At 32.2% G+C, this 24,865-nt stretch overlaps 1 protein-coding gene across 1 annotated transcript; it reads right to left on the reverse strand.

Annotated features, from left to right (window-relative positions):
• Positions 1-659: 659 nt before the first annotated feature.
• Positions 660-22,902, reverse strand: LOC118190657 (uncharacterized). Its single transcript, XM_035361416.2, has 2 exons — positions 21,873-22,902; positions 660-7,762 (listed from the first exon to the last, which is right to left on the reverse strand). The coding sequence occupies exons 1-2, from the start codon at positions 22,553-22,555 to the stop codon at positions 7,411-7,413; spliced, it is 1,035 nt and encodes a 344-aa protein (XP_035217307.1). The 5' UTR covers positions 22,556-22,902; the 3' UTR covers positions 660-7,410.
• Between the last annotated feature and the right edge of the window lie 1,963 nt (positions 22,903-24,865).

The following is a 24,865-nucleotide window of genomic DNA, read 5'->3' on the forward strand; positions in this document are numbered from 1 at the left end:
AAAATGTTACTGTTTGCATCATCGAATAGAACGAAAAAAATCTTTAAATGAAGTTTATATGAGATTTTCACAAAATTTGATTTTTTGTCAAAATTAGTGGATTTTTTGATGTAACAGAATTGTTTGAAGTACAAAAGTAATTATTCATTCTTAAAAAATAATTTTATATTTCAATAATATGATTGATAATGTGTCTCTCTGACTAAAAAGATGAAAGAAATAATAATAGAAGTTTTTATAAAATAAGCTTTTATTTAAAACTCGTAAAATCATTAACAACTTAAAAGGAGAAAAATAATGTATCATAGTTTAATGGGAACAAGAGATCCATAATTTTCTTTACAAAATTTATCTACGGTTTTATATCACGAATAATAAAAGTATGGGATCTAAATGACGAAATTGAATAATTTAACTGCATTGTCAAAGTAGAATTCATAATTAATGCCATGTACATTAAATAATCTTTCTTGCCATTGATGACGGCAAAAGGTATCATTACAGATATTACAAAGATTATTACTTTGAATTCAAAAGGAAGAGTTTTATAAGAATAATTTGTTTGAAAAAAAATTTAAATATCAAAAGAAATATTAACGCATTTGTGTATGCCTGCGTGTATGTATGTATCTTATTAAAAAGAAAACAAACAAAAAAAATCCAACAACATATATTATATTTAGTTTATTTAAAACAGTACACAGCTGCAAAGAAAAAATAAATAAATAAATAAATTTTCTATTCATAATGTGCTCCCCCCCTTTTTTTTTTACTTGTAAAGGAAAACATCTTGATGAAGCACTAGCCAAATGATTTACAACATTGGCAAATTCAAATTCTATTACATGTAATTTTTTATTTTTTAATTCTAATTTAAGAAATACAGCACAATGATTTTAGCCATGTACAAATAGAACATAGTTTTCAGTTACCATTATAATAGTATACAAATAATAAACTACAACAGTATTCAAAATATCTTATCACAGCCAATCATATCTTAGAGAAATCTATAATATTATTTCATGGTCCTCATTCTTGAACTGTCCATCAGATTGTCCAATTACCCATGCTAATGCACTAAATCTTCTAGTAGAAACTATAATACTGAGTTAAATCTCTTAACAAAAGCACTTTTAACAATAGTTATGTACAACTAAAGACTAGAAAATTATCAAACATTTAAAATGTACTGATGGATTACTGATTTGTAAATTGAAACAAAGTATAAAAGAATTAAACTAATCAATTCCAAACTCTTATTCTGGGTGGCATATTTCATAGAACATAAAACATTTGCATGATTAAAGATGGATATAAAACATCTAAATAGCTAATGCTGCATTAATTCTGAATAAGGCAAGAGTCATTTTATGTATTGTTGAAGAAGTACAGAAGGCACTATCTTATACAAACTACTCTGAAATGATAAAAAAAAAAAATACCCATTCTCTGTTAATAAAATGCTGGTCAAAAAGTAATGAGACAATAAATACAATTAACATCATCCACATGCTTCTTCGCTGCTCAACAGTATAGTGGTTATCGTCCCTGACTACCATGCCAAAGAGCCCTGGCTTCGAATCTTGGAAAAGGCATGGACGTTTGTAAATGTATAGTGTCCGTGCCGCATGGGAGCACTCTAAATATGTGGTGAGCCGAAAGTCCTCTCGAGAGGTTCGTGGTTAGGGGGAAAGGGGTGGGAGATCATCGGACCCATTACCCCGCCCCAAGTTGCTCTCAGCTGTTGCTGGGGTTGGAACTGAGGTAAATCACACTGTCACCTGTAAGGAGCTCAAGGCTGTTGCCAATAATAGGTGTAAACTTGCACTCCTTGCCGCAAGGAATTTCGTGGGCTTGGGCTGACTATAAGTCAGACAAGTGAGCATTAGCAACATGCTTCTTTTTTATATATTCTGATCTATATCTAATATATCTGCTTAACATATCCATTTTTAGAATATTAAAATAAAGCCTTTTTTTTTTAATTTTTTAGGCTATATAATTTAGAAGTACAGTTAAAAGTCGTTAATCCGGACTCGTCGGGGCTTCGGCGACACCGGATTACCGATTTTTCCGGATTATAGATCATCAGTTTAAATCTGGTAAGATGGCATGCAGAAATTCTAAAATTAAAAATATGAAACCGTAATTTATGAAATAAAGAACAATTATGATCTAAAGGGTATCAAAATTTACCAAAAAAAAAAAAGCTTAATATTTATTTGTTTACTTTATTAAACATTTCTTTAAATGTAAGTTGTTTAAGTTGCTTTGTTTTATGTGCTAATACTTTCTCTTTAATTTTATATAAACAGACATAATTTCTTGTTCAGTTACAAAGTTCTGCTGTTCAAGTCCTGTAATTGCTGTGCCGAGAATACTGACTAACTTGTCAATTGAAATTTTTTTTCGTTTTCACTAACCCCTCTGTCACTTTCTTCATGCCTTTATCCATTTTTTGCAGCAATTCCACTTTTTGTTTGATAGACATTGAAACATACTTTCGCTTTGTAGATCCTTTGGGAGCTCCAGCATCAGAAATTCTATTTGACATAATCGAAAGTTCAAGCTTGCTTTTATAAAATTGCTCTGACAGTCTGCAAAAAATAGTAATTCCAATTCGAAGATTAAGTAACAACGCAATCTGCAACATTAACTGAAATAGATAATTAGATAATTTTAGCTTATACCATCCGTGATGCATTAAACGCACATGCGTCGACGTATTATGCGCTTGCGCACACGCATATGCGTAGTCGTAAAGGTCTTACGCGCATGCGTCAACGCGAAGCATGCGCAGAAAGTTTGTAGCTTTGAGGTCCGGATTATGGGTTTCCGAATTAACGACTTTTGACTGTATATGTAATTTGCATATGTTATTCTATGATCATTTGTGAGCAATTGTGTATATCATCATTTTTTCTAAATATGTGGTGAGCCGAAAGTCCTCTCGAGAGGTTGGTAGTTAGGGGAAAAGGGGTGGGAGATCATCGGACCCATTACCCCCCAGGTTGCTCTCCATCAATGCTGGGGTTGGAATTGAGGTAAATCACACTGTCACCTGTAAGGAGCTCAAGGCTGTTGCCAATAATAGGTGCAAACTTGTATTCCTTGCCACAAGGAATTTCGTGGGCTTGGGCTGACTATAAGTCAGACAAGTGTGCATTAGCAACATGCTTCTTTTTTATATATTCTGATCTATATCTAATATATCTGCTTAACATATCCATTTTTAGAATATTAAAATAAAGCCTTTTTTAAAAAAAAAAAAAAATTTAGGCTATATCATGTAGAAGTACAGTTAAAAGTCGTTAATCCGGACTCGTCGGGACTTCGGCGATACCGGATTACCGATTTTTCCGGATTATAGATCATCAGTTTAATAATCAGTCTAAATAATAGAAGAATAAATATTACCAGAAATGGAGAAACAAAATTCTAAATGTCATTAAAGAACAATATTTACAATAGTGCTGGAATAATGTAACTGAGTTCAAACTCCCATAAAAAATGAGCATTTTCTGTTTTTTATTATACATTGTTTATATATTTTGGGCTATGTATAATTAAATTATAGACTGTTGTAAATAAAAAAAAAAAAACAGATATTAAGACATCAACTGCTATCACTCTGTTATCACAAGCAGGCTTCTTTTCCTTTTTGTTATTTTCTATACACAGCTTATTGGTGCTTCATGATTGTAAATTTTCTATCATTTCACAATAAACAAATTAAACTTTTTTTTTCTAAAATAGGGCTGGGTTAATCTATCCTCAGTTAATCAGGTTTAAATGTATAACCACAATTATCATTTATTTTCAACTACTTCTAAAAACTCATTAACCTGTTTTTAGGAAGGTGTTTGTAATGAGAAACAACCTTAACTTGGTCATACCTCACAGGGTTAAAGGTTTCATGGAAGGGAGGTGGGGGCAATTATTATTATTATTATTATTATTTTTTTTTTTTTTTTTCATTTCAGCAATTACAATTTTCCTCTTAACTCCACCTCTTGTTCTTCAGCTGAAAGCATTTGTCTCATTACTCTTTGATCAATCTTCAGTCTACTATAGTTTGATAAAACATTCTTCATTTACTGAACTTTGAAATTAACCGTTAGGAATACAAGAATTAACCCGATGTTACTCTTTCCAGGCTTCTGAGGCCCGATCAGTTTGTTAAAGCTCTGTGAACCCTACCCCTTAAGACTGAAATGATGAAATGTCTTAAATTATGTTGTTAATAAATGCTTAACGTGGTGTATAAAATATAAATCTATAAACGGGCCTCAGAGGTCCGGCACAAGCACTTGCATACGTTCAATTAGCACTAGTAATGCCAGGTTAAAAACTTTTTCAGCTTCAGAGCGATACTTTTCTAACAAATCTAAAATTTATGTCTGTTTTCAGAAGAGGATGGTATTACAGTCAAAAGTCGTTAATCCGGACTCGTCGGGACTTCAGCGATTCCGGATTATAGATCATCAGTTTAATTCTGGTAAGATGGCATGCAGAAATTATAAAATTAAAAATATGAAACCGTAATTTACGAAATAAAGAAAAATTATGATTTAAAGGGTATCAAAATTTACAAAAAAAAAAAAGCTTAATATTTATTTGCTTACATTATTAAACATTTCTTTCAATGTAAGTTGTTTAAATTGCTTCGTTTTATGTGATAATACTTTCTCTTTAATTCTATAAACAGACATAATTTCTTGTTCAGTTACAAAGTTCCGCTGTTCAAGTCCTATAATTGCTGTGTCGAGAATACCGACTAATTTGTCAATCGAAATTTTTTCGTTTTCAATAACCTCTGTGTCACTTTCTTCACTATCAAATGTGAATTATAATGACGAGGAATTTGATTTAAATCATATCAAAGACCGAGTACATCAAGATGAAATACTACATTTAGTAAGGAATTATAAGCCAAATAAAATAAAAACATCTGCCTTGAAGATAAGGTTAGTGCTGACAGATCAACTTCCAATTCATTGCGCACTGCAATGTTCCCCCCCACCGCAGAGCAGCGTGAAATTGATAAACAGATTTCGGAATGGTTAGATAAACAAAGAATTATACCTTTATCCATTTTTTGCAGCAATTCCACTTTTTGTTTAATGGACTTCGAAACATACTTTCGCTTTGTAGATCCTTTACATATTAGTAAATATATATCGGAAATTCTGTTTGATGTAATCGAAAGTTCAAGTTTACTTTTATAAAATTGTTCTAACAGTCTGCAAAAAATAATAAGCCAGATCGAATTCGAAGATTAAGGAACAACGTAATCTGCAACATTAACTGAATTAGATAATTTTAGCTTAGCTTATACCGTCCGTTAAACATTAAACACGCATGCGTAAATGTATTATGCGCATGCGCACACGCATGTTCACAGCCGTAAAGGTCTTACCAGCATGCGTCAATGCGAGGCATGCGCAGAAAGTTTGCAGCTTTGAGGTCCGGATCATAGATCATTCCAGATTATGGGTGTCCGAATTAACGACTTTTGACTGTATCACCTTAAATTAGAGCAGAATAGTTGAACTTTAAAATCTGTCATTGTTAAGTTATACAGAGTGATAATATAAAGCACTGAGAGAAACTGCCTTTAATGCTGAAGACAATTTTAACTCTCTTCTCACTTCTATCTAAAAAAGCTCTTACTTTTATTAATATTTGTTTTAAAAAAAGAAATGTATTTTAAAATTTGTGCATTTATTTTTACTTCTCGATATCTTTAATGCCTTACTCCCCCCCCCCACAAAAATATAATAAATACAATTTTCTATAGTCATTACACAAAATGAATTAGTATAACAAATTGTATAGCCTATATGTTAGTTATTATATATTCACAATTACACAATGTTATGATTAAATACTTAAATATTTTCTACCTCTAACAACTATTTTTTAACCATGCATATAAATTGAATATATTAAAATATATATGGCATTATGAACTTTCAAAGTATGCTTAGCATATTAGCTGTTTAGCAAAGTCACTTCTCGTCAATAGGATTCAAACATAGGTCAATATAGTTTCATTTTATAATTAATAAATTTTAATGATAAATGAAATGCTAAAGCACTGTTCTAGGCATTTGATATTTTCTGCACCTCCACCAATACTCAAGTATATTCATACAGATTTAATGTGTTTTATTATTATTATTATTATTTATATTTTTTATTATATATTTCCTAATAATCTCTCATTTGCACTTAATTAGAACATCATAATGACACATTTGAAATTGAACAAATAAATTTAAAAGATGTCAGGAAATATATTCATCCTCTTACATTATATTTCAGGAGGAAAACCAATGATGGCAACTTACTTCCTGCAATATATTGCTATGTACTTATTTTGTGCCTTAACAAGCACTAGTGCATAACAGATTAGGATGCAATGATTCTAAAGAAAAAATTGTACTTTCTGTTTATCTGCATACCACCCAAAAAGTCATGAAATGGTACTCATAAGGCAAAGCTCTTTGTTCCCAAAATAATTATGTAACAACCCACGATGTTGGCAAAAATTATCAATGTGACAACCCAGGTTTGCATGCACCACATGAAAGTTTTGACCAGTGAAAAGAAAAAAAAAAAAACATTGTGCAAGTTGTAGTTAGCTGAGTTTGTGAAATTTGATGATACTTTTATCAAGTGACAACAAACTGCTGTGTGCATGAGAACAACAGCAGCACATACACAAAAAAAGATTTCTTGGAAAAAGGTAAGTATTTTATTATCAATGTTTCTTGATTTTTTTAAAATTAATTATTGGTTGCTCTTATATCAAATTTTGAGTGTGTTGCCATTTTGAAATGGTTGTACATCAGCTCTGTAAAAAAGCAGTCACTAACAAATTTGCGAACGCTCTCAAAAGTCATGAACAAGTTCACGATTTTTGAGTGTGAAATGCAGATCTTCAGAAAGTACCAAAAATGCTTGGGAACAAGATTACACATGCTTGTTATAAAAATTAAATTAGTGTCATTTGTCTAAATCATTATTCTCTTTTAGGAAGAATGCATTAGTCTTCTGATGACCAAGACCTATACACACAAAACAAAAGCAAATTTTTGAGCTGTAAAAAAAGTGGAGTTGTACAGTGGAGAGTACAGTTTGTTTTCTCTGTAATATGTATGCATTATTCTTCATTATCAAAAAATTCAAATGAATTTGCATCTTATAAACTGCTAGACTGGCCCTTTAATTTAATTGTATTTTAGAAAATCAAACTTCAGGCATTTGTGACATATTTACCTTGCTCGAAACATTATTGTTATAACATTTCCCAGTTCATAATTGACTGTAGTTTCTACTCATTCATAAATACCATCCAAAAAGAAAAATAAATATCATAAGGCACTGAAAGATTAGGAACTATTAATCATATTCTGAACCAAGTGTGAGACTCATTTCATCTCCTTCTATAACAGTTGTATGGTACCACTGATTTGTGTCAACTAAAATTATGTCTCCTTGGTAAACTGTTATATTTATTGGTACACACAAGCTTTCACATTCAGGAGGTGGCAGAAGATACCATGTTTTTTTCCCTTTAATCTGTGCTTGCCATGAAGGTCTGCGGACATAATCCAGATGCATACTTGCACCTGTCCCTTTATATCCCATAAAAATCCAGTCAATAGCACTTAATTCAGAATCATCAGGCAAAAAATAAGGTCTTGTATAATGCTGCCTCAAGACAGATGATATATCTGGATTACAGTTGCTCCTAAAAATAAAAATTAATAAAAATAAATTTATAAAATAGGGTTATATCAAGAAAGCTATGAAGGGATTCAATAAGTTAAATATAATGTAATACTTGTGGAATGATGGAACATCATGCAATGATTGATCATCTTAGGAAAAATAATCAGGAAACCACACACAACAGATGCTATTTAATTTTTAAGAGGTTTTAAAATGTTGTCAATCAGTGGTGTTTGTTAATTGAAAACAACAAACAATATCTGAGTTCTTGACAAAAGAAAGCATGTCACAAACAAACTTTCATGAATATCTATTTATGGCGACAGTTTATGGTGACAAGCATCTTCTTATCTGACTTAGAAATGATGAGTTGTTATGTTCAGACAAGGAAGAAAATTATTCAAAGATAAATCCATGACCAATGTGTGGATATGAATACTGGAGAAATCAGTACTGAAGGAATAGATGGATGGAAAATAGACCAGCAACAGTTTATCAGATTGTTACAGAAATGGGCATCAGACCTGGAACAGTAGAAAAGTCTTAGATAAAAAGCTGAGAATGTCAAAGGTCTTCAAAAAATGGTACTGAAAATATTGATACCAGACATCATTTTCAGGGATAGGAAAGGACCATTGCTTATGGATTATTGGCCACATAATACCCCTATAAGTAGTGCTTATTATGTTAATTTTTAAACTCAACTTTAACATACCATGGCAAACTCAACAGAAAAATATTGATTTTGCACAATAGCACTCCAGCACACAATGCACAATTTCTAAGACTGCTATTCAACAATGAAGATATCAATTTCTCTTACAATGACTGAATCGATATGACCGTACCCCAAGTGATTTCTTATTATTTAAAAAATTTAAACATCAGTCACATGGCTCATGTTACAGTGGCGATGATGATTCCAAAGATATCATTCAAGAATGGGTTAAAGACTGTGGCATGATATAAAAGCATACACAAGTCAGATTTAGCATTTCAAACATATTTATTACACTGCATGATTTAAGCATATGCAAGTTAAATTTAGCTAAAAATTAGGTTAATAAACATATTAAGAACGTGCAACTCAATTTTAGCTAGTTAAACTTAATAATTAGTACAATTAAATTCAGTTTGTAGAGAAGCCTGATATTAAGCATATGCAATTAAAAATTAACTAATTAAAATGCTATTTAATACAATTAAATTCAAGTTGGTAGAAAAGCATGATGTCAAGCATATGTAAGATCAGCAAAAGTAAAATGTGAGTAGTATTATTGAAATATCCTTCGGATTAATTCCGATTATTATAAAAGAGTTTTAAAAAACTTACATATTTTTATCTAGTAATACTCAATTTCTTATTTCAGATTTTTATGGCCCTGGGGGGAAACCCCCCCTTTTTTTTACAAAAGCCTATAACATTAAATATACTGTGTGAAACTTATTACCCTAAAAGGTATTCAACCTTTAATAGTTTTAAAAATTCAGTGAATGGATCTTGCCATTATGACGAAAATTTTTTTCTTTGCAATTTTACTTAGAGAGACTGCTTGTTTGATTCTTTGGATTGCATCTGTGCACCAGTTACAAGATTAATGAAATTTGAAGCGTCATTAACAGTCTGATGCACATATTACCGATCCCTGCTTAAAAATGAGCATGTCTGCCATTCATCAATCATAATAGCTGTTCCCTTTGCCATGAGCTTCTTAATCAGCAGTTCTGTTGTTTTCTGAGAACATGTTTCTGATGAAGGCAATAATCTTTCTAAGGCACACCACTGCAGACAACTTCATTAATTGAATAAAAATAATTTCATCTATTCATTGTTACAAAATTCAGAAAAGATAGCATGGAAATTGCATGTGAAAATGTGAATGATGAGTGTGCTGTTAAAACTAGCAAAATTATGAGGAGCATTGTAAAAAGAACCAAAACCAGATTATAGATCATCAATTTAAATCTGGTAAGATGGCATGCAGAAATTATACAACTAAAAATATGAAACCGTAATTTATGAAATAAAGAACAATTATGATCCAAAGGGTATCAAAATTTACAAAAAAAAAAAAAAAAAAAAAAAGCTTAATATTTATTTGTTTACGTTATTAAACATTTCTTTCAACACGCGCATGCGTAAAGCATACATTATGCATAGTCGAAATTAGAAAATTGCAACCAGAAAACTATTTGATATGTATTCGTGATATTTATAATGATGAGGAAATTGATTTAAAGCATATCGGAGTACATCGAGATGAAACACTACATTTAGTAAAGAATTATAAGCCGAATAAAATAAAAACATCCGCCCTGAAGATGAGGATAGTGCTGACTTCCAGTTCAATGGGCGGCGGGATGTCCCCCCCCCTCGCAGAGCAGCGTAAAATTGATAAACAGATTTCGGAATGGTTAGAGAAACAAATCACCTCTATGTCACTTTTCATGCATTTATTCATTTTTTTGCAGCAATTCCATTTTTTGTTTAATGGAGCTTTTTGGTTACAATAAAATTCATAGATTTAATCTAAAATAACTGTCAGACAAGTGAGATAAGTTGCAACAATAACACTAACCTTTATTTTTTCTCACAGAATTTTTCTTTTTTTTTTATAACATAAAATGCTTCTTTTTATAATTGCTTATGATCAGAATATTATCTGTGAGCTATAGATAGCCCAAGAAATGTTTTTTGTGAGTTCAGAAAGTCCTCATTGAGTTGGGTGTCCACATTATAAAAGAATACTACTTTTTTTTAATATAGTCAAAATTTCTTTTTCAGCTAATTAGATTTCTTGTGGTTTTAAACCAAAAATTCCCTTTCCCCATGTTATGCTTAATTTTCCAGTTGTTTAATGTAATGACATTTTAACCGATTTTATTTACTTCATTACCTGGTAAACTCCAGAACCATTAAAAGAAAATAGCAAAATCTGAGATCTGGAAGTCCAATATCTGGAATGATCTAAAATCTGGGCCTTAAACCCACCAACAAAAGTGTTTTCAGGAATTTTTTTTTTATGCTTTAGGCATGTGCATTTCATTTTTTTTTCCCGTAAGAAAACTTAAAATCCTGGTTCTTAATTTCACTTCAGCACTAAATAAAATCCCTTCTTATTGAAGAAACAATCATTTTAGAATAAATTTGTGTGATCAATAAATTGGCTCAGCTGCATATCTGCTTGGCATACATTTCAAATATATTATCTAATATTTTATATCCCTGATGCCACAACCTAGAGAATTATTATTTATTACTATATTTTGCTTTCATATTATTTATTATATTTTGCTTTTTCATCACTGTATGTTTAACAACATATGACGAGTCATGCAGTGATCCCTAAAAAATTTTTTTTTTTTTATTAGTAATTGAATAACAAAGAGTATGGAAACTTTTTATGTTGACATTATGCTTGGCAATGATTACAGATTTAAATTAAATGTGCTAAATGTTGACAAGGTCAAATTTTTTCCATATGCTAAAAATAGATTTTGTTAATGATACTCATAGGTTAAAAGATTAACTTATAGGCCAAAAGATTACATTTACTGCTTTTTGAATTAAGAATAACTGTTTATTTTATTCACATAAACCCATAACTGGTGCCAGAGCTCACATGGCTGCACTGGGCAGCAGAATTTAGGAAAGACATGAAGAGAAGAATCGAGAGACAATAGAGAAGCATCGAGTGACAAAATTAAGGGATGATAAAATTTTTAGAATTTAGGGAAAGCACTGGGATCTAAAATTAAGGGATGGTAAAAATTTAGAACTTAGGGAGGCACTTGGTAGGAGAATTTAGGACCTGCAGAGCAGCGAAATAAGACAGCAAATCATCAGGAAGCAAAATATCTAGCACCGGCCCTCAGTAAGCCTAAGTATATGAAGAAATTTATTTAGTCAGGACTCAGCTAAGTTTTAAGCATGTGCAAGAATTAGGCGTAAGTATAATAAATAACTAAATTAATACAATTAAGGCATAATTGTCTCAGTTTGTTGCGATAGGAGCAAGGCAAAATTTAACAGACCATTTTGTCACCATGCTACATAGCCAATCACATATAGTGGACACTGCGAAGCTAGACTAAAATTATACTTGACTGATTCCACAGAATTTCAGGTAATATAGCAGATTGCGCTGTTCCTTAACTTTCTGATTTGATCCAGCTTATTATTTTTTGTAGGGTGCTATTATAGCAATTTTATGAAAACTAAAGTTTGAACTTTTGATTATTTGAAAAGAGTTTCTAATTCTGGAGCTGCAACAGGATCTATAAAGTGAAAGCATGCTTTGATGTCCACAAAAAAAAAAAAAAAAAAAAAAAAAAGCCACAAAAAAGCTGCAATCTGAAGAAGTGACAGAAGGCGAGAATGGGATGTTTGTTCTTTCTGAAATGGAGGGCTTATTGCAGAAGGAATCATTTCTTCAATGAAGAAAAGAGAAACTAGTTTGCTAGGCAGTGAGATCTTGCTGCGTTCAATATATGGAGATCCAAAACACCAAAATTTCTTGGATGACAAACAAATTAAAAAAACAAAGAAAGTCATCTATGAACTTCCATTAAGAATGAAATTATTCTCAGAACAATTGCAGAATTCGAATCAGGAGAGTCAAACTGCAGACATTGCAATTGAGTCTCTATCATTCTTTTCCATTGATGAATTAGATTTTGAGAAATATTTTTGGATAATATTGAAAAGCAAAGGCAAAGCAAATAAAAATAAAATACAAGAGCCTTTAGATATAAAAATGAAAAAATACAAAAAAGATATCTATACGGCCTTTGAAAAAATAGAGAAATATGATTGCTCTTGCAAGACACCTTTTTTAGAACTTATAAAAAATCTATCCTGAAAAGTGAAAAGAAGTAGCCCTAACAGTAACAGCTCTTCCTCCTACTCAAGTTAATGTGAAAAGAATTTTCTCAGCTCTGAAGTTTATCAAATCGGATCTATAGCCCTCCAACAAAGAAAATCTTGCCGCAGCTATACTGTTTCTTAGAAATAACTAATGCCAGTTTTTCCATTTCATAATAAATGCTAATTAATATAAATAATTTGCTATGCCATCATTTTTTTTTCTGTATTATCTATTACATCTTTTATATTAAAAAATAAGCTGTAACCCATGTGTATATGTTTACATATATATATATGAGGGAGTCGAATTGGAGTCGGAGTCATTAAAATTCCAAGAGTCAGAGTCGGTCATTTTCCCTACCGACTCCACAGCCCTGATTGAAAGTCCAAAGCTAGTGGTTCAAGCCAAAATATTTCATGAAAAAATGAGACTCAGTGAACATATTCAATAGACTGGTTAACCAAATTTTAAAATCGCTGTGGTATAACGCAATTAAAAATTCAGTTGAAAATGTTTCAGCTGGTACTGAAGCTGCTGAACTAGTTGCAAATGAGTTCATTGAACTAACTAATAGTGAAATGTTCTCTCCAGGACAAATTTACAATGCTGATGAAACTGGTCTTTTCTGCCAATATGTACCATGAAATATACTGGCAACCTCCACACAAAAGGCTTCAACTGGTATCAAAGATTCCAGAGCTAGACTAGCAACTTTAGCAGGGGCAAATGCTGCAGGAATGCACAAGTGCAAAATTCTCGTAATCAGAAAAAAATACATGACCACGAGCATTTAAAGGAGTAAAGATTACTCCGTTATATATCATGCAGATAAAAGAGCATGGATGACACAAGTATTAATGTATGATTGGTTTAAAATCATTTCATAACTGAGAGTCGGCAAAATTTGAATTTTGCTGGTTTACCTGATGACACAAAAATTATTCTGATTGCAGATAACTGTTCACCTCATAGTGAGAAATATTTCTCAAAATTTCAAATAGTACAAAGTCGTGTTTTTAAAATCCATGTTAAGTTTCTTGAATATTTGCAAGACGTTTCAAGAATTTAAAAAATATTTTAGCATAAAATCGGCTGCATGGAGCATCGTAATATTGTAGGAGGATAAGTGGTTAATCTTTGGATTATGGTAACTTGACGATTTTGTTTCCACGAAGTAGAGGCTTTTTTTTTTTTTTTTTAACTCAACATTTTATCCAACAATCTGCTAGCCGAATTACGCTTATACTAGAACTTTTATGGAATAAAAATGCTTAATCATGACGAAGATTTGGTGCGAAATTGGGAGAAAGTGCAGAATCGCAAACTGCTTGCCGCATTTTTAAGAACTGCACATACACTTCCAACGTTGATATAAAAATCGCCTTTTTTTTTTTCTGATCACTGTATCAAATTCTGACTTTTCCAGATTTTGACTAAAATATTTAAATTTCCCAGGTCAATTTTCAAATTCCCCGACTTTTTCCAGTTTTTCAGGTAGTTTGGCAACCTTGTAATTAATGAATTTGCTTACTTAAACAGTTAGAAAACAGACTTTGGTTAATCTTTGGATTATGGTAACTTGGCGATTTTTTAGCGACCAACCCTGCTACAGCAATCTGCTAGTTTTTGTTTGGACGCCATTTTGTTTTCACGAAGTAAAGGCATGTTTTTTTTTTACTCAACATTTTTTTCCAACAATCTGCTAGCCGAATTACGCTTATGCTAGAACTTTTATGGAACAAAAGAGCTTAATCATGACGAAGATTAGGTGCAAAATTGGGAGAAAGTGCAGAATCGCCCACTGCTTGCCGCATTTTTAAGAATGACACATATACGGTATCATCCATGTACACGTCGACTTATTTCCACTTAAAAAACATCCCAGAATTGCACAAAAATGGCATTGCACACACTCTTGACTTTATCCATGTACACTGTTAAAGTCCTAGCTAGTAACTTTTATTGCCTCACCAAAATGTCGCCAAACTACCTGTTACCATATTCCAAAGATTAGCCGGATGTGTCTCCAGATACTTTAAACAATGCTTGGCATAATTCAAGGCCAGCTACTACATTTCATGGTGAGGATAATGAAGATGACAGCCACGAATTTGAAGGCTTTCTGATATCACAAACCACAGGTGAAATTTTCCAATTGATGGATTTTGTAAAGAATGTGGAGAAGCTGTAATAAATGAAGATATTACAAAGTTTTTCATTGCGACCACAGAGCTCCAATCATCAATCAATTAACAGATGGCCAAATCTGTAGTATGGTTCTAAATCCAGAAAATACCACTACCGATAGTGAAGAAAGTGACTGAGAAGTTATTGAAAACAAAAAAAATTTGATTGAAAAGTTAGTCGGAATTATCAAAATAGCAACAACAGGACTTGAACAGAGGAACTTTGTAATTGAACAAGAGAGCTACAAGCTTTTTTTTTTTTTTTTTTTTTTTTTTGGTTAAATTTTGATACCTTTTAGATCATAAATGCTTAATTATTTCATACATCATGATTTCATATTTTCAGTTTTATAATTTCTACATGCCATTTTACTAGATTTAACTGATGATCTAATATCTAGAAAAATCCCAAATCCAGAATCGCAGAAGTCCCGATGAGTCCGAATTTTGGTAATAAAAAATAATATAATAATAAATAAATAATAAAATAAAATAAATAATAATAATAATAATAAAGGGTAATAAAAAGTATTAATATAAAACTGTTGAAAATAAAAATAGTATTGCCAAACATTAAACATATTATTATCATATAAGGTCATGTTCGGATGTTGAAGAAAGCACACAATTGCACGTCATATCAACGAATGAAAATGTTTCATTAATATCAGCACTTTAAATAAATAGCTACTGTTGGCAACTCTTTTGTTTCAGGTTTGTACAACTGACACAGTATATTACAGTAAGACCCCGCTTAACACAGGGGATATATTCCATCAAAGTAGAGCGTAATGCGAAACAGCGCTAAACGAGGCTATGTTTACATGTAAATATTGGGGTTAGGGGAAGATGGCTAGGAAATTGGTTAGGTATTAAATTTAAAAAGTATGTTTTTTTAATAAAAATAAAACCAAACATTTATTTCTTAAAGCCCAAATTAATACCACATTATTATTTCTTGCAAAAATAAAAACAAAATATAAATAACAAAACGAATATTCTTAAAAAAAACAAATAAAATTCTCAGTCATATTTAGTTAGCCTTCTGCGTTTTCAGTGTTCTGCCTTTTTATGACAAAAGCATCTAATGTTGTTTGCCTTTTTCTTTTGCGTTGTTCTCTTAAAAGTTCTTCATAAACGGATAGAGCATCTCTAACACCACGCCTTACTTTTGAGCTCCTGTCAAAACTAAAGATCAAAATATTTGACACTGTAATATAGTATTAAATATGTAAATTAATACCTACTTACAATAATGTCAACAAATGTTTCCAATAATAAAAATATGTCTGTACAATACCGCACCAAACAAGAAATACAAGTACACTCTTTCGGATATGTATTTAAAACCTATCACTGCATAATATTTCGGGGAATCCCCGCATGCTGCGAGCGATTTCGTGGAATCCCCGGGTTGAAATAAAAGAGCGCTAAACCGAAACAGCGCTAAACGAAACAGCGTTAAGCGGGGTCTTACTGTATTGACAAGTTAATTATTTTATTAATACTGAGAAAATGTTGTTATATTGCATTAAATTTAAATAATGGCATCATACATATTAACCTGAAATGTCGAAAGCTTTTGTTTCCTGGTTCGGCAATAAAAAAATTATTTATGAATTGGTTGTTGCTTGGAATGAATGATTCTTTCATACTGAAGTGTTTATATATACAGTCAAAAGTCGTTAATTCGGACACCCATAATCCGGAATGATCTACGAGGGCCATCCAGGAAGTAGATTACGTTTCCGTCTGTGTCCGCTAGGGGCGGGGCTAGCGCGGCCATCTTGGGGTCAGAGCGTTGCGCAGCTCAGTCTGCATCTAGCCGTGCTAGTGAGAGGTTCGTGCTGTGCTCCGTTCAGATACTGTGACGGTTTGAAATGTCTGCGTTAATTGAAAATCCCGCGAGCTGCGAGGTGCGCTCAGTAATAAGGTTTCTGACTGCAAAAAACTGTAAACCGATAGAAATCTATCGGCAGCTTCGTGAAGTGTATGGGGACAACATTATCACTGAAGGTGGAGTGCGTCAGTGGGTCATAAGATTTCAAAATGGCCGAACCAATGTTCACGACGAAGATCGAAGTGGGAGACCCAGCATAGTGACTGCCGAACTTCTCGAAAAAGTCGATGCTAAAGTCCGTGAAAATCGAAATTTCACAATAACGGAACTTTCTTTGAGTTTTCCACAAATTTCGCGAAGTTTGTTGCACGAAATCATCAGCGAAAAGCTTGGTTACCACAAGTTTTGTGCAAGATGGAAGGCAAGAAGAGGTAACGAAGTGGTTGAAGGCGCAGGCGGCCGAATTTTTCGACGAAGGAATTTCCAAGCTCATACATCGCTACGATAAATGCCTTAATTTGTATGGTGACTATGTAGAAAAGTAGTATTTGAGTGTGGCTTTCATCTGTATATAATAAAATTTGTTTCCTATACTTTGTTTATTTTTTTATTCCAAAACGTAATCTACTTTCTGGATAGCCCTCGTATAATCCGGACCTCAAAGCTACAAACTTTCTGTGCATGCGTCAAAACGGACGGTATAAGCTAAGCTAAAATTAACTAATTCAGTTAATGTTGCAGATTGTGTTGTTCCTTAATCTTCGAATTGGATCCGGCTTATTATTTTTTGCAGACTGTTAGAGCAACTTTATAAAAGTAAGCTTGAACTTTCGATTATGTCAAATAGAATTTCTGATATATATTTACTAATATGTGAAGGATCTACAAAGCGAAAGTAGGTTTCGAAGTCCATTAAACAAAAAGTGGAATAAGCTGCAAAAAATGGATAAAGGATAAGGGATTTGTTTATCTAACCATTCCGAAATCTGTTTATCAATTTTGCGCTGCTCTGCGTGTGTGGGGGGGGACGTTGCGGCGCAATGAAGTGGAAGTTGATCTGTCAGCACTATCCTTATCTTCAGGGCAGATGTTTTTACAGTCAAAAGTCTTTAATCCGGACTCGTCGGGACTTCGGCGATTCCGGATTATCGATTTTTCCGGATTATAGATCATCAGTTTAAATCTGGTAAGATGCCATGCAGAAATTATAAAATTAAAAATATGAAACTGTAATTTATAAAATAATGAGCATAGCCGCTTACGCATAGCCGAAATGAGAAAATTGCAACCAGAAAACTATTTGATTTGTATTTGTGATATTTATAATGATGAGGAATTTGATTTAAATCATATCAAAGACGGAGCACATCGAGATTAAATACTACATTTAGTAAGGAATTATAAGCCGAATAAAATAAAAACATCTGCCCTGAAGATAACGATAGTTCTGACAGATCAACTTCCAGTTCGTAGCGCGCCGCGACGTCCCCCCCCCCCCGCAGAGCAGCGTGAAATTGATAAACAGATTTCGGAACGGTTAGATAAACAAAGGATATGCCTTTATCCATTTTTTGTAGCAATTTGTTTTTTGTTTGATGGACATCGAAACATACTTTCGTTTTCTAGATCCTTTGGGAGCTCCAGCATCGGAAATTCTATTTGACATAATCGAAAAGTCAAGCTTACTTTTATAAAATTGCTCTTACAATCTGCAAAAGATAATAAGCCGGATCCAATTCGAAGATTAAGGAACAATACAATCATCAACATTAACTGAAATAGATAATTAGATAATTTTAGCTTATACCATCCGTTATACATCAAATGCGCACGCATTTGTATTCTGCACTTGCGCAGACGCATATGCGCAGTCGTAAAGGTCTTGCGCGCATGCGTAAACGCCTATGCGCAAGCGTCAACGTGGCGCATGCGCAGAAAGATTTTAGCTTTGAGGTCCGGATTATATAGATCATTCCGGATTATGGGTGTCCGAATTAACGACTTTTGACTGTATTTTATTTGGCTTATAATTCCTTACTAAATGTAGTATTTCATCTTAATGTACTCCGTCTTTGATATGATTTAAATCAAATTCCTCGTCATTATAATTCGCTTCCGATAGTGAAGAAAGTGACACAGAGGTTATTGAAAACAAAAAAATTTTGACTTGAACAGCGGAACTTTGTAACTGAACAAGAAATTATGTCTGTTTATAGAATTAAAGAGAATGTATTATCACATAAAAAACGAAGCAACTTAAACAACTTACATTGAAAGAAATGTTGGCTAATCTTTGGAATATGGTAACAGGTAGTTTAGCTACATTTTGGTAGGCGATAAAGGTTACTACCTAGGACTTTGGGAATAATGTGAGAAGTACTCAGTTCCGATTACGCAATATTTTGTGTGAGGGAAATGAGAGATCATGATATATGTCATGTGACATTAATGGACGAATTACAGTTCTTTAATCGGAAAATGGGGGAAATCTGGAAATTTTGTATTTAGCTTTATTCTGTGTTGTGTGAAACAGTGTTGATTAATTTTTGGATCCCATGGCACTATCTAAAGTGAATTCGAAATGGGTATTTAGTGGGATTGAAAGGGGTAGTAATAAGTGTATTTTTAAGGTTGTGCGAGATAGAAGTAAAGATTGCTTATTAAGTTTTATTAAGTTATTTATTCTACCTGGTACAATAATAATATCTGATTGCTGGATGTCATATGTCTGTTTGGAGGATGAAGGTTTTCAACATCTTGCTGTGAACTATCAGTATGATTTTAATCCTGAAACAGGCGCACATACGATTGCTTTTTATTTAGCGGAGGAAATAAGAAAAGTTTATCCGCCACGTAATCAAGATTCTGAAGAAGATTAGGAAAGTTAGTATTTTTAATTATTTGAGGATATTATTTTTATGCATTGTTCTAAATGTAAGGAGTAAATGAATTAATATGGTATTATTGGAAAATTGTTATTAGCAATGATTTAGTTTAAAGTAATTAGGATTGTAAGCTAATTTTTATTAATTTAATGTATGTGCTTATTTATATTTTAAGTAGTGTTTTTTAATTTAATTTTATTTTGATTAAATTATAGTTATTTTTTGAATTATATGTTTGTAGCAATTTGGTATACGTTTCAGTGGAAGTAACCGTGCATGGAAATAATTTAAATATTTGACACTAAGTATTTGCAACCATTTTTAATGTTTGCGTTATAAATTGGTTGGTGACGTTTATAATAGATAATTTAGAGGTAAAAGTTTTTGGATATTTTATTTATTTTATACGTGCAAATGTTCATCCTTGGAAAGGGTATATACTTTTTCACGATCAGGTAATTTCATATATGTCCTTTTTACCACATTGAAAGATTCACAAAATTTTCATGCATTTTCGTGAAATTTTTCTAATTTATGAGAAAAAAGCAGTGTACATGGATGGATATAGTGAAGAGTGTGCGCAATGCCATTTTTGTGCAATTCTGGGATGTTTTTTTAAGCAAAAATAAGTTGACATGTACATGGTTTAATTATATTTTAATTAAATGATAGTTATTTTTTGAATTATATGTTTGTAGCAATTTGGTATATGTTTCAGTGGAAGTAAACGTGCATGGAAATAATTTAAATATTTGACACTAAGTATTTGTAACCATTTTTAATGTTTGCGTTATAAATTCGTTGGTGACGTTTATAATAGATAATTTAGGTAAAAGTTTTTGGATATTTTATTTATATTATACGTGGAAATGTTCATCCTTGGAAAGGGTATATACTTTTTCGCGATCAGGTATTTTCATATATGTGCTTTTTACCGAGTTTAAAGATTCACAAAATTTTCCTGCATTTTTGTGCAAATTTTTGTAATTTATGAGAAAATAGCAGTGTAGATGGATAAAGTTAAGAGTGTGCGCAATGCCATTTTTTGTGCTATTCTGGAATGTTTTTTTAAGTAAAAATAAGTCGACGTGTACATGGTTACTGTGTATGTGCAATTCTGAAAAACGCGGCAAGGAGTTTGCGATTCTGCACTTTATCCCAATTTTCAGTTAATATTTACCATGATTAAGCAGTTTTGTTCCATAAAATTTCTAGCATAAGTGTAATTCGGCTAACAGATTGTTGGAAAAAGTGTTGAGTAAATGAAAAGAAAAGAAACACGTATTTACTTCGTGAAGACAAAAATGCGGCGAAAAAAGAAAAATAGAGGGTTGCTGTAGCAGAGTTTGTCGCCAAATTTTCGCCAAAAAATCACCAAGTTACCATAATCCAAAGATTAACTGAAATGTTTGATAAAGTAAACAAATAAATATTAAGCTTTTTTTTTTTTTGTAAATTTTGATACCCTTTAGATCATAATTGTTCTTTATTTCATAAATTACGATTTCATATTTTTAATTTTATAATTTCTGCATGTCATCTTACCAGATTTAAACTGATCATCTATAATCCGGAAAAATCGATAATCCGTAATCGCCGAAGTCCCGACGAGTCCGGATTAACGACTTTTGACTGTATTGGCTTTTCAAGGGTATATAGGACTTATAAATTTTGCTTTGGATGCAGCCTGCTAGTTTATTTATAATGACTTTGATTTCATGTAGTATTTTTCGACTATATGCATATTCTTTTTTTAGAATTTGTTATACAACTAGGATAGAGATTTCAGATAACAAAATTTGTATGTCCCCTTTTACAAATACCCTGTACACTTGGTACATTAAGAATTATTCTCCTTTTAGATTTACGTACGATCTTCTATATTTATATTCATTCATTGTATAGAAATTATTTACATTATCATTTGCTTGCAAAATTTCAAGATCATTACAGTAATATATAGATAGTTAAGGAAAAAGAGGAAAGAAAATGAAGGAAATAAAGTTATATGTAAAAAAGAATAAAGTAAGGAAGGTATATTAAAGGAATAAAGTAGTATTAAAAGAGGTAAAAATTTCCATAACCAGATAAGAGAAGTCATGCCACTTAGAGGATTAAGTATTAATAGCTGACAAATAAGATACTGACATTAGCTGAATAATTAACACTGCTAGACACTGGCAATTCTATTAAGTCCCAATAGATATTACACAGAAATGTCATATTTTTCAAAGTAAGTCCTTCATGAATACTTTCTTTTTTTAATATTTTTCCAAACTTAATAACACTACACAATACAAGTGATGAGTAAGAATATAAGTTTTTTAGAATTTCATTGATTTATGCTTACCAGCCAATGTACCATGTTTCTGCATCAGGAGAAGTCATATATGCTCTTTCTTCAGGCATATTAAAAACTTCTCGAAGACTCAAGAACTTTGTACGAAATGGGAAAAATTGACATTCCTCTTCAACACTTCTGTAAGCCCCTTCAGTGGAATTATATAGCTCCTTAAAAAAACTATAATTAAATACATTTAATGCATTCCACTTTGAGCAGCCACCTTTTACTAATAAAGGGTGTCCTAGATAGGCATATTTAGCAAATTCTTCTTTAGTTACATTTTCTAATATAACAAAACTGGTAACACCTTTGCATATATTACAATCTGTAACTGGTCTAGTTACTTCCATTACAAAGTAGTTATTTTCAAGAATGCAACGATTTAATGAAAATTCTTTGTCATTCAGTATCACAGTAGATATAGTTATTGCAATTAGCACACACAAAATAAAGTTTAGATTCAGAAATATTCTAAAGTAAGACAGAGATTTTTTTCCTGAGGTATAACAGCTAATTTTTGATTCAATTAATGCCTGAATCTCATTTACATCCAAACCTTCTTTCAGCCCTTTCTCTTTTATCTTTAATAAAGCATCTTTTAGAATGTCATAATCTTTCGTGGACTGGGATTTAAACAGCATTTTTCGAACTCTATGGCTCTTTGAAATTGACCTTAGTAGATTTTTCATAACGTATAATTTATATTAAGTTCATAACATATAATTTATATTTCTAACTCTATAATTTTCACAAAAAGATGCACGCTACAAAAACTTTAGTTCTATGCAATCTCAAAATCCGATTAAATAAACAAACAGTTACTTGTTTTTTATAACTCATATTATTTCTAAAAAATATTCGGTAGGATGCAATAAATAATTAAAATATATATATATATTTCCGATTAAAAGTCACACAAGAGTGAGTGGGATGCTTATCCAAATTATTTATTTAGCGACGGCAATGTCAATATTCAGAAATGTTTAAATGTCAAAAAGCAAACAAACAGCCAATATTAACCACTTTATCGAAACATTCAGTCTTTCTGCCCGCAGACAAAGTGGACTATGTGCAAGGACTATGTGTCTTCTTTTCCACATACTAAGTCTTTTTGCCCACAGGGCGAAAATTAATTCTAGAAGGGTATGGAAAAACGGCAATTTTATTTTAACAGTAAAAAGGACAAAAACAAGGGATAAACTCCTCTCATATACTTGTGTCAGTCAGTCAACGGGGAACTGAACAAATTCAACCAATCAGAATAAGTTACTACTAAGGCTCCTCCAAATATATAGGAGCCTTAAACCGCCCCAGAGTATTTCCTAAGGCTCCTCCAAATATATAGGAGCCTTAAACCGCCCCAGAGTATTTCCTAAGGCTCCTATATATTAGAGGAGCCTTAGTATTTCCAAACCCTACCCCACTTTTCGAATTTTTGACGTAACGGAAATATCGACTAGTTTCACCTGGCAAGACGGCGTACCCCACTTTTGACTACTACGGCGCGTTTTCGGAAGAATTGTGGTGTTGATTAGTGTGTTTGGGTGCTAATTGTGAGATTTTCGCAATTTAAATTATTATGAGTGGAAATTTAAGCAAAATCTTTAGTGAATAGTTGTTTATCGCCGTAGTGTACTTGAGGAAAGAGGAGAATAATTCACTGCTGATGCATTAACAGTATGAAAAATTTGGAAGACTCGGCAATAAATGTGATGCATTCATCGCAAAATTCAGCGAAGCCAGTAAAACAAACGAGTGTTCGCAAAACTTATCCACATCTGAAGTCACTATACAAAAATTGTATGTATATAGGAGCCTTAGTTACTACCGGAGAGTGTTTTTGGCGACCAATTTTTACGCCAGTAATTGAAGGTTTTGTTTTGGATTTACTTTCCTGTTTTCGAACATTTTGATGATGTCTTTTTCGCTTAGATTTATGATAATTTTCTGACAACGGAGTCAATATGAAAAATTCGGTGGATTTTCGCGTGAAATGTGTGATAAAATTCCTAGATTGAATTTTTGTGTGATGTTTGTTTTTTAAGAAATTAAATAAAATGATAGTAAAAATCTTGGATAAGGTTCAGAGAACAGCCTTGGTTGCGCCAACTTGGCTCCTTTAAGGATATGGGCGACATTTCATTATGCCAACGGAAGTAAATACAGTCAAAAGTCGTTAATTCGGACACCCATAATTCGGAATGATCTATAATACGGACCTCAAAACTAAAAACTTTCTGCGCATGCGCCGCGTTGACACATGCGCACAGGCGTTTACGCGTGCGCGTAAGACATTTTACGACTGCGCATATGAGTGTGCGCAAGTGCAGAATACGTTTTCGCGTGCGCGTTTTATGTATAATGGACGTATAAGCTAAATAATTATCTATTTCAGTTAATGTTGATGATTGCGTTGTTCCTTAATTTTCGAATTGGATCCGGTTTATTATTTTTAGCAATTTTAAGCAAGAGCAATTTTATAAAAGTAAGCTTAAACTTTCGATTATATCAAATAGAATTTCCGATATATATTTGTTAATATGTAAAGGATCTAAAGCGAAAGTATGTTTTGAAATCCGAAATCTGTTTATCAATTTCACACTGCTCGGCGGGGGGAACGCCGCGGCGGGCGCGTAATGAATTGGAAGTTGATCTGTCAGTACTATCCTTATCTTCAGAGCAGATGTTTTTATTTTATTTGGCTTATAATTCCTTATCAAATGTAGTATTTCATCTCGATGTGCTCCATCTTTGATATGATTTAAAACAAGTTCCTCGTCATTATAATTCGCCTCCGAGAGCGAAGAAAGTGACAGAGGTTATTGAAAACGAAAAAATTTCGATTGACAAATTTGTCAGTATTCTCGACATAGCAATTATAGGACTTGAACAGCGGAACTTTGTAATTGAACAAGAAATTATATCTAATAGAATTAAAGAGAAAGTATTATCACATGAAACGAAGCAAAACTTAAACAACTTACATTGAAAGAAATGTT

Source organism: Stegodyphus dumicola, chromosome 8, assembly GCF_044657685.1.
Source record: "Stegodyphus dumicola isolate Sdum_Otavi_A_Nest chromosome 8, ASM4465768v1".
Lineage (NCBI taxonomy): Eukaryota > Metazoa > Arthropoda > Arachnida > Araneae > Eresidae > Stegodyphus > Stegodyphus dumicola.